Raw genomic sequence first — 11,932 nt, 5'->3', positions numbered from 1 at the left:
TGCATGTATTGTAAATTTCTGTAATATCTTGACTTGCTGTTCCATTGCTGTTTTTTTTCCTATGCTCTGCAGAACTAGGGGGCAGGGCTAGAGCTGGGAGTCATTTAAAATAAATAAATAAAAATGGGGTTCCTCATTCTGGGAAAACTGCCAGATGTGTACTACTTCAAAAGCTGAAATATTTTCTGAGAACTTTGATCAACAGTCTTGAAACATTAGGCTAGTTCTTCCTTCATTTCCAGTGCATGAGAAACCAAAAAGGTCAAATGTGACTCCAAATGCGTCAGTTACGGTGGATGTGGAATCCTTGGTGCTTGAAGATGGTCAGAAAGTCCGGCCTTTTGCTATTAACTACAACATTTTTATAACAGTGCTTGTGCAAAGATTACAGAGGCATTATAGCATGCGTACTCTTAGGAGTATTTCAGAAGTCAGTATGTGAAGCTGAATTTTCAGGTCAGATTTCTCAAGTTGACAGAAGATTTTTCAGCTCTGGAGAAGACATCCTGCTGTTCATTTGCAGGTGAAAATTTCTCTAGCAGTTCAACCGTGTAATATCTAGGGATATATCTGGTGTTTAGTAGGAAATAAGGGTAAAGATTTGTGTCTCTTCCAAACGGCTTTATGCTGGTAGTGTTCTGATTGCCTTAAAGTAGCCAACGCATGCTGCTGGTTTTCCCTGTGCATGTTACTGACCAGTGCACGTCAGCAGGGACGGTGTTCTGTGATCTGTGAAGTAGCTTTCCATATGAAGGCTGGGTCTATGTAGAATACTATTGGAATAGAAAGTACGACTTGGGTAACCTATAGGGAAAAAAAATAAAAAAGGTACTTCCTAGCTGTATCATGAAATACTACCTGGATTGGCTTACTTGCCATGTTTCTCTATTGGGATAGTGTCTCCAAATCACATACCTCATGTTTAAAACAAAAACCAACCACCAACAACAAAAAGCGGGAGAAAAAAAAACAAACAAAAAAGAAGAAAACCAACACACTGAGATCTGGACTTATTTCTGTTTTCCCATTATCTTCCCTTTTTCATCTCACATCTTAACAACTACATGTCTTCCTTTCTGAGTTCGCGAGTCTTATTCTCCCTCTTTCTTCCTACCCCCAAAAAGCTTCATTTTCCTGGCTGGGTTGAGTCCGTAGCTCCCTTCCTGTCTATTTGACCAGTGGTTCCCTCTGCTTGTCTTTGCCTTCAAGGTCTGATGTGGCTGTTATTCTTCAGTTATCCTCTCCCAGTCTTACTGGATCTCAGGCCTTTATTTGTTCCAAAAGGATTGCCAGCCTTGATTTTTATTTTTTTTATTTTTAGTGAAGCTTTCTGACAAGAATGTTTATTTCCTGCTATTAAAATTGTACTTGGCTGAAATATGTACAATATTGATAAATGTTGCATTAATGTGTACAAAATGTATGTTTGTGCAACTCAACGTGAGCAGAAGCAAGTGGCAGTACGATGCTGTGGGAGGAAGGACAAGCAGATGGTGACAGAAAGCGCTCTTTCTGAGTCTGTGGTTGTTGCTGAGTCCAGATGATATGAAGAAGTAGAAATCTTGATTTGGTTTACAGTCGGATATGTAGCAGAGTGAAAACTATTTAATTTGCAATTTCTTTCTAGCAGTTTAACCAGAATACATAAAATTAATTGTTGGGTGTTTTCTTCTCGTTCTACCCTTCATGTTTCATCTTCCTGCGTATGGTTAGCCTGCTTGGAGTTAGGGAAGTGGTATTTATAATGATTAGGTGCTCTCTTTTTTCACGGAACCATGTTTCTGAGATGCTGTTGTAATATTACCTAAATAAAACCAGAATTATAAAACAAATCTTTATTCTTCACTTTCACTAATGTCTGAGTGACGCTGGGTCGAAGAAACATCAGGGAAGATCAACTGCAGATAAGCTACTAATGTAGCAGTCTACATTTGAAGAGCTTCTAGTTAAGTTTCTTAACAAGTGTGAAGTCCAAAATACATGGAATAGCCTGAGGAAGAAGCGGAGCATCTCTACCACTACCACTGTAAATAATCCTTGCAAAAGAACCATCAATACCCTTAGGTACCACTACATGTCATTCTGGGCAATAAGCACTCTAGTGGTTGCTTGGAAAGGGGAAGAAATCCTCACAAACTGTTCTCAAAAGACAAAACCACGGAACATCTTTTGTAAATGGTTACAATTGTTTTATCTCTCGTCTCTTGGTCCTTGTTCTTTCCAGAAGCCTGCAAGATACTTCCAGAACCAAGACTGGTAATTAAATTTCAAAATGCTACAGAATAGCAAAAACAGGGGCATCAGAGAGGAGGTGCATTTTATGGTATGTAATAAACTCCTACCTCTCTGACCAGTCTTTGTTCCATGGAAATGCAACCTACTTGTCTTTGTTGATCAGTTATATTTATAAAAGTTACCACTTCTACTGTCGTTCTCCCCGCTGTTTGACTGTGTATAACAACACAGGTACAGATCACCTTTTTTTCAAAGTTCTTAGATTGGACCAACTTCTTGAGCAACAGTTCTTCAATGATATCAGGCTTGGCAAGATGCTCCTTCTATTTCAGACCTAAAGGAAGGACTGAAAAGCTTCGGGAGCCCCCCCTGTTGCACAAAGTCTCTGCCCTTCATTTGATAATCAGTCAGCGCATTACAAAGCAGGACACTGTGAGCACTGACGGTTGGTTTTGTGTTAGGTGGAGCTGTGAAGTGTGGAACTGGTATGAACTTAGATATGAGGGGCTTAAAATGGTGTATTTTAAGAATGTAACACAAGACTTGTAACTGTAGTCTTACTGTCACTGACTGGATATTGTTTGTTTGATATGGTATTTTTAAAATAAACCTCAGCTACTCAAACTATTAGGTGGAGCTGCACATTTCAATACAACTGCAGATGGTGTTGAACGTTTCTGCTTCACGTTGTTCCATCTTTCCTTCCCTTTCCCTCCAGTATCGGAGACCCCTGTGTTTGTGATTCAAAACCGAATCCTTTTATCTTGCGCTTACATTCATTATTCATTGTGTATTGTCAGTGGATTGCTACTTCAGGCTTGAATTAGAGATAATTAATCTTAGGGAAGCACTTGTAATTTTACACGTTATGAAGCACTCTTGTCTTAGCACAGCAGTGCAGTGGTGGCAAAATGCTCAAATGCTCCTTGTTGCTGTTCAGTGTCTCAATATTTGTGTGCATTCAAGTCTTTATTTTGCTTATTTGTCTGTAGACTTACGTTGTGGCAGGCATGTTCATGTTTTGCTTTAGAAGAACTTTTTGTTAGGTCATCTTTCCTTTATACAGCTTTTTTAAGCAGAACTAGATTAAATTGACATTTAAATGGTAAGGTTAAAAGACTTCTATTCTTACTACTGAAGAAGAAGTCTTGGAAAAGTGCTGGAGGAGTAAGCGCTCCTCTTCAGAGCGAGAGGAACGGAGCAGGCTCCCACCTTGGCATGTTTTGAAAGCGGTACCATGTGAAGGAACACTGACACATTCATTTCACTTCAGAAGCTGAGTTAAATCAGTCGTTGGTAATTGCGCAAATACCGTCTGCACTTAGGAGCTACGGCTTGATGTTTTCCATCTGGTGGTGAAATGTTTTTCAACCTTCTTGCTCTGCGCAGAGCTCTCAAGGAGCAGGAGCAGTGTGTGAGCATCTATGTCAGAAGTTTTCTCAGGAATTTCATTTCATGTGTTGCAACCTTTTTGTTTAGCTTACACATCTGTGCGGGGAACAGTTTGTGTTCTGGATCTTAAAATAGCTTAGAAATGGTTCTAAAAGTACGGCTATCTCCTGACACTACTTAAAACTGATATTTCCAGAATGCCAAAAGAATACAGTTTCAGGAAGAGCTTTAAAAGGTCCTCTTACATCTCTTGAGCTGTTTTTGCCTAATTGTTTTCAGGAATTAATTGCTAAATAGGGCATGGCACTCCTCAAAATGAGGCTTTTGATTACACTTTGTGAAAACGGATGCATCATAAAAATATTTAATATAATTTTTGCATATTAATAGGTTTTTCACAGCAAACATAATTAGTTTGTAGAAATGTTAATCTTACCAGAGTCCTTGAAAACAGAAACCAGGGAAGAGTAATTAAAATTTTAAATAAGATTGCATTATACTCCATGCAATTTGTATGGGCTAGAAAAACACAGCTACGACCTGCATTACCCCGCGATCCTGACCTTGTAAGCGGAGTCAAGAGTTAACATTTGTTGTTAGTACAACTGATGGCCAAACCAGCTGACCAAAATGCAGCACTTCCCATTATTAGCCGATTACAGCAATGCTAATAATTGTAGTCTAATTACTGCTAGTGCCCAGCAGTCGATGTGCACAGCCCTCACCCTCCTGGCTGGTCCGGGGTGTCCCCAGTGCCCCGAGCTCCTTGCCGGGAGGAGGATGCAGGAGGTGGCAGCTCCTTCCTCCTCCGCTACCAGCTGCCCCCTGTTAGTTTTGACATGCACTTGGAAGATTGTTTTTAAGCTTTTAAACTCTTTCACTGTGGCTTCCGTTTTGTGGTGTGTGTCGTTCGTCAGTGCCGAACCATTTTGTGGTGCTGAAGTGCAGAGGGTTTGGGTTCTGGTCGCAGTAGTCGCCCCGGGAGCTGACACGGGTTTGAGCCTGGGATCCAAGTGGAGCGGCTTGGCAGACTGGAATGATAATCTGATGGGGAGGAGAGCCACTGCCAGCTGTTGGATGTGATAGGGCAGGGGTTCCTCACATGCCATGGACTGGATGGTGTGTTTTTATAACTTTGTTGCTGGAGGAGGTTAATGTCTGAGAAACTGGAGTTCTGGATTTTTAGGAAGAGGCCTTTACAGTCTGTTCAGGTTAGATCTGGGCCAGAATTGTGGATGTTCAGATGGTCTGTCTTCGTGTTTGTAAGGATCTCATAAGACTCAGTTTTTCTTAAGTGTGTTATTTTATTAATGTCTGAAATACCAAGTTTAGATGAAGCTGAGACAGATTTGCCACTGGGCTGTGTGAAGTGTAGCAAAACTGGAGGGGAGTCATGTTAATAAACCTTACGTCTGACTTTTCCTGGGATCAGCTGCTTGGCCTAGCCTATGCTCTGTGACAGCTTAATAACGAATTGGAAATACAGGGAATGCCAGCCAGAATACCTGGACAAAATGTTGTCTTTTTCTTCCCTATCCCTTGATCCCAAATCTTTCCTAGTCCTGCGCATAGGGCTTTTCTGTGTTCTGTTACACCTCTCTGAGGGGTCATGGTTTACGTCCTTACTAGAGGGTAGCTTATTTAAAAACAAACAAAAAATACTCATGATGCTTGCTTGTTTAGGTGTGTTGGGAAATACTGCTCGTATAGGTAAGTCTGTTAGTAAGCAGGTGTCTTGTATTTTTGTATGGGTGGTGATGGATAGGTTGCATGGGCAGCCTGTTGTCTGCTGGTGTTGCTCTATTCCTTTACAAATACCCATCTCTTACGACAGAGAAGTGAGAATTATTCTCAATGCAGGATAACAGCATCTAATTTCTACCTCTTCACATTTGAGGAAGGTCCAGAGCTTGGAAGCAGTCCTCATCTGCCACGTGCTCTGGCAGCCTCTGCCGAAGTTGTTATACACATAAGGTCAATTAACTGCCTGTGAGGGTTTGGCTTAGGTCAAAGTATTCTGTGCTCAAGAACAAAGAATCAAAATGTGTGTTTCCAGTGTAAACCCAGTAGAGAATTAAAGTGCTTGGTCACTTAGAGGTAATCTGCAACGACCTGGGAAGTGTTTATGGAATTTGCCCATGGTAAAACTAGCAGAAATACCAGGTAAGGGATTGAGGGAAGAACTGAAACTGAAACAGTCATTAGCAGGTCCAAACTCCTCTCTCTTTTCCCCGGCCACATTGCAGGTCTTCTGTTTTTAAATCTTGAAACTGTGTTTTGAATAATTCCTCTACACTGCATGACCAGGTAATTTGTGTATGATTTTCAGTTTAAAATTCTGTTTGCAGCTTTGATTAGGCTCTGCGGTATGTTGGGAGTTCTCCCTATCTGCACCTGGATCTCTGTATCATGGATAAGAAATGTTATTATCTCATGATCAGGCTTAGCAGACATGCACAACTTTGCCGTGCCCCTGTACTTTATCCCCCTGCTACTCAGTGCACACTTCCACTGATTGTTTTTCGGAGAGGGGGGTGTGAGGTTTTCCTTTTGCTGGTCTCATAGTTTACTGCCAAAGACATTTATGATCTCATGCCTTCCAAGTACTTTCCCTGTTAATGTGCTACCTCTAATATTTTGAAGTTTCCTAAGTATTTCCTAGAAAAAAATATTTCAGTCCGTCATGACAGTAGCAGGTGGTAGGACTTTTAGTCTATTGTCAAGGCGATTAAAGAGCAATGCTTTTTCATTCAGATTTAAGATCTACAGCAGATGCAGGCTGTTTCATCTCCTTCACTAAATGTGTTTTCCCAGCCTTAATAAATAAACTCTTGTCTTTTGCATCAATGCTATTTGCTGTTTAATACCTGTACCTCTAATTTCACATATAGTACTAACGCTTTTCTTCTCTTACATCTGAAATTGCTTTATTTCTTAGTGTTAGCATTCCTTTCTTGTTACTTACCCTGCTGTGTGTCTGTTATATCCTCCTCAGCCTCCTCCTTGAATAATTACTTGTAGCTCAGTCTGTTTATTTCCCATCATCCTGGCATTAATATACAAGTAGTTGTGAGATGTTTTATTCCCTTTCTTGGTAGAGTAGTTTTGTTTTCTTCTTTCATTCCTTCTCTCCTGTTTCTTCTTTTTTTCCCCATCTCCAGGCTTGGCATTTCAGTTCCTGACTTAGCTGTCTTTTTGAGAAAGCAAGTCTTGCATCCGCTGCAGTCTGGTTTTTGTGTGTCAGATCCGCGGGCAGGAGATGAGGTGGGCTTTCTGAGGGGAGCAGCGGCTAGACAAGAGCATACGTGCTCTCAGAGGGCTGCGATCCGCTACTGGTATTCTTCTGTGTAGCTCCACATCTGGTAGGCAGGCCTGTCCGAATCCACTTCTTGGATTTCGAAAGTAATGTGGAATGAGAGGAAGGATTCACTGGAAATGCACCAACTTGGTCACTTCTAAGGGGGATTTATCACTTGGTGGCACTATATGGAGAGATGCAAATCTGAGAAAGTGAAGTGCAAAGGGAATCCAGGGTGGTAAAAACAGTGAAAATGGAAAGAATTTAGGTCAAATATAAATGTGGGTAGAATGAGGATAAGGACTTTTAATGACAGGAAAAAAATTGCTGCAAACAGAAATTAGTGGAGGGTAACGTGGTTAACCGTGGAAGAGGCAAAGATGAGATCCATTGCAGAATAATTTGGAGCAGATGGGAGGTGGAAAAAAATGATGAGCAAAGGTGCCTAACTGTAAAAAGCTATAAAAGTCAAGGTGACAGATGAAAAAAGTGCTCTAGTAAACAAATTACAGAACCCAAATCGCTTCTTCCCTTGCTGAAGGGAAGGAAATGGGAGAGAAAGAATCAGAGGTGACAGTGAAGTTTTGATCCTGAGGGAGTAAAAGTGCATGTGTTATTTAAAACAAAAGGACTGTAAGAAGAGATTAAGAAAGGCAGGCATGCTCAGTCCTAGAAAGAATCCGTCTCTGATAATGGTGTGGTAGGTGTGGGAGAAATACCTGACACTTGGACTAGAACCATCTTGAAGGAGAAGTGCTGAATTATTGCCATGTATTTGAGTAGATATGCAGAAGTGGCGGCTGAGTTCCTGGAGAACCTGTACTTCCAATCTAGTCCTTTCCTATGAAAGGGCTAAAAGTGCTGATATAGCACCAAAATCAGTATGTGGGCATTGCAATGTTTACAATTGCACTAAGAGCATTAGGAGTATTTCGTATTACTGTATTATATTTTGCTCATGTGAAACTTGAACTGCTCTATAGATGCTATGTGATAATAACAATGACTCAGCTTGCTTTTTTTAATCACTTAATTGTCTTTTCTCTTGTGTGTAGATATTTGATTTAATGGACGCCAAAGCCCGTGCTGATTGCATCAAAGAAATAGATCTTCTAAAGGTAAAAATACTTACCTTGAATAAAAATGCAGCCATTATCAACGTACGTTGTTTTTTTCATAGATACACCTGAAGTGTCCACTGGTAGCTGTGTAGAGCTTTAATAAGCCTCACTTAAGGAATCTATAATCTATAATTGCATTAAAAGTTAAAATAGAGAATTCAATCCTATCGAAAAATGCATAACTTCTCAAGTAGAAGTTTCTACTAAGCATGTGATACTGTAGTTAAGTGTCTTGTGTGCAAGAAAAAACTGATTTCAAAAATTGGCCCAGCTGTTTCATCAGGTTGTATCATACTATTGCACAGATGCATTGAAAGAAAAGATCCTTTAAAGTACTGACATGAATCATTGTCTCGATCCTAAAACTCCACCATGTTCTTGCAGGCTTGTGTGTTACTGCAAAATGTTCATCTGTAAATGCTTTTCATAAAAGCCTGTACTGTTTGTATCATACTATAATATATCTTAGGTGTGTTATTTGCCTAAATAAAAATATTTTATTCATAAAATATAAGACACTACACTAAAACATGCGTTGTATATCTTTTCTTAGCAACTGAATCACCCAAATGTAATAAAATACTATGCGTCATTCATTGAGGACAATGAACTGAACATAGTCTTGGAATTAGCTGATGCTGGAGATCTTTCTAGAATGATAAAGGTAGGAATTAACTTTTAAAAATTATTATTGCTAAAAGGTTTCAGTGTTAAACTTCTTTGACTTGCTTGTTCTGCTTGCTCACCGGTGAGTTGAATGCAGTTAAAATGGCAAAAACTGTGGAGAAACTTTGAGTATTTGTACTGACTTTTTTATGTACGCCCAATACTGATGCTTAACAGAAGTATTTTTTACACTGTTAACTATAGTGTAAGTGCAGGTGAGGACATAACTAGACTTAATTATATTATTTTCTGTGGGGAGAAAAAAAAAAAGCTAATGAAAAGCACTTTCATCACCATTTAGAAGAGTGCTTTTTGATGGCTTTCCTGATTTTGGCACAACTGTGTTTTGTGTTAGAACATTCTGTACTTTATGATAGTCTTGAAAGCAGAGGGGGCTGGTGTCACAAGGCAGAAGTGATTTTCTGTGTCTTGAGCTCAAACTGCTAATCAGTCTAGCAAACAAAATAATGTTTGAAATGGAAACCACTGCATGGTTTTGTAGGCCTGGTTAAATATGTTATCTTGAGACTAATGTATTTTGAAAATGTATTTTGTATTTTGATTGAAATCATGTACAGTGAACTTGCTGATAAGTGAGTGTGTGCTATAGGTTAGGTGGTTTTTTTTGTATTCTTAAGTGCCAGTTCTTTAGCTCATTGGAAAAAAAAAATTATCTAGGAGCTGTTGTATGAACTTCATATGCTGAAACTTGCATTAACTTTTAATCAGCTTCTTTTTTAATCTTTGTTTGTCATCTGACAACCACCTCCCCTGTTTCCCTACTCTTTTTCCACTGGGTCTTGGTTTTATGAAGTCCCTTTGGTGTACTTTCTTGTGTGTGCACCAACTTTATTGTTGTCAACATAGTGTAAGTCAGGGAACAAATACCGCCAGTCCATTAGCATTCTCTCAGCAACTGCCAGGCACAGAACAGAGTTGTGCTGTTTTGTTTAGGACCTACATGAATGGAGAATGTTAATTTCTTCATTAATGACTTTCATAGTTACGTGTTTTGTTTTTTTTTTTTTTTCCTTTGAGCTTTTTGGAGAATGTGCTCTTCTAGATTGATAACTATAAGGTAGGACGGTCAAAATTGGGTTCTAAACAGGTTGACAGGGTTCTGTTAATATTTATATCCAAATCTGATATTTTTCTTCATCTCATGAATTATTAATTCTGTGGGCTTACATTTCATAAAACATAAAGGAAGGTTTGTCTTTTCTTTGCAATGTTCAGTTTTGACACAACAGTTATTAATATGAGTACTCTGTGACAGATTGCCTTATGGCATGTCTGGTCTTATGACCCATTGAAGCTTTTTCTGCCCTCCTTCTCCCCCCTTCTTCTTTTTTTTTTTTCTTTTTTTTTAATCCAATGTGTGAATAATGGCTCCTTCAGTGCAGTTGGCCTCATTACACCTTGTCCAAGTCGGTGGGTATTTCTTTCAGGCTCAATCTTGGAGGCAGTTTGTGATTCTTCTCTTAACACAGGGATCATGTTTAATGTAGCAAACTTAGATTGCTGTTTGATGTTAATGACAGCCTATCAGGCTATTATTAAATATGTATGAGGTGTCACAATGCACTCAGTCTTCATGCTGCTTGTGGAGGAAGTGATTTGGTAGACTATTTGGATGATATCAGCGTTAAGTGTGGATGCATCGGTTACAGTGTCTTTTGAACAAAATAGTTTAAAAATTGCCTGAAAAATAAAAAATATGTAATGGGGTGGAAACTTCTTAGCAAAATATCTGCCTGTCACGTTACAAAGGTCAGTAACTGTGTTGTGTTGGTAATAAATAAATAAATAATGAAGCCATGCTTTGGTTTCCAGTATTCTTGCTAGTCTGCTGCTTTAAGTTTGTTGGAGGATGTCGTGGCACCCCCAGAAGAGTGGTTGGGTATCTGGCTGCTGTGTGATTTGTAGAAACAAGGTTGGAGCATGTTTTTGAAATTGTAAATGACCACAGTTTGAATGACAGTGAAACCACCGCGAATGTCAAGGAAAACTGCTTAACTGGTTTACTTGGGTATTTGTTATGACATTATTGGCACATCGGAGAATGCTCGCAAAGCTGCTGTGCCTCACAGTGCACCTTAATGAATTCTTTAGTTCTTCCCTTAATGAACCACGTCGTCGCTGTCCAGCTTTTATACTGTCCCTCTTGTTACCTGTGAATAATACTCTCTTTGTCCCCACTGAGTAGACAACTGAGGAAAATCACTTGATGTATTCATACTGAGGACCAATAATGGATTCTAATAGAATTCATAGAATTTGCTGTATGGAGGAGAAAAAAAAAGTAAAAAGTTGTGCATTGGCATTTACGAATCTCATAATGAAATCAGAAGCATCTCATGCGTGCTCTCTCTTCTCTCCCTGTGCCCCCCTGCCCCAATTTAATCCGGTGATTGAATAAGAATCTCACTTTATTCCTGCCCCCCCCCCCCCCTCCGGATGTTTTGTCTCTCACAGAAATATGTTTCTGTACAGCCTTTGTTTTTAACAGCCAAACCCTTGACCATGTCACGTTAGTCACCGAGAAGAAGAGAATTACTGGTGTCTGGGAGATACTCACTGGGTTATAAACTTGGTTTGGCACTGGACCATACAGCTGGGTGCTGCGTAAGCGCTGTGTAGAGATGGGGGAAGAAGGAAAGAGAAGTCTACATTGCTGGGTAGTATTGCAGTGAAAAGATGGCAAATAACTGCTGTACCTGTTCCCAGTTGCTTGTGGTTGTCAGGGTTTGTGGCCTCCACTGTGCAGTGTGGTGGTCTGAGGGTGATGCAGCTCCCGAGGTTACAGGTAGCTGATGGAGCCCCCGGGTTGCCTCGTCACACCACCTCCTTGCAGTGCAGACGTGTTGTGAAGCAGGGCTGGGGCTTCATCTCCTTTCCTATTAGTCACAGCTCTCTTCCACCACAGGGACAGGCTGAACAGCGTTCTGTGGGAGCAAAACTGCTGACTTGGAGAGGATTTCTTTTTAATTTATTTTTAAGCAACAATTGATCGTATTGGATAAAGAAAATGCCATAAACAGAAAAGAATCTGCTAATTGCATTAGCCAAGAAACCACATTAGAATGATTCAGGAAAAAAAAAAAAGCAAGCTTGTGCTAAAGGTGCTGAAATAATACAATTTCAAGTCTTGCAGAATAATTAGGATGCTTTATTTAAAATTAAAGTTAGTAGGTGTTAGAAGGGATGTTTTGAAGACACT

The 11,932-nt window shown here is 39.8% G+C and overlaps 1 protein-coding gene across 2 annotated transcripts in view; it reads left to right on the top strand.

The window, feature by feature from the left end:
- NEK7 (NIMA related kinase 7) overlaps positions 1 to 11,932 on the top strand; it is a 64,291-nt gene that overhangs the window by 16,426 nt on the left and 35,933 nt on the right. For both annotated transcript variants that reach the window (XM_082765859.1, XM_082765858.1), the window contains exons 4-5: positions 7,981 to 8,043; positions 8,600 to 8,710. In XM_082765859.1, coding sequence (XP_082621985.1) covers positions 7,981 to 8,043; positions 8,600 to 8,710 — 174 coding nt within the window. The remainder of the gene's footprint in view (positions 1 to 7,980; positions 8,044 to 8,599; positions 8,711 to 11,932) is intronic.

This window comes from Aythya marila (assembly GCF_965140915.1).
Source record: "Aythya marila genome assembly, chromosome: 8".
Classification (NCBI taxonomy): domain Eukaryota; kingdom Metazoa; phylum Chordata; class Aves; order Anseriformes; family Anatidae; genus Aythya; species Aythya marila.
This window is presented reverse-complemented; position numbering and strand designations above follow the sequence as displayed.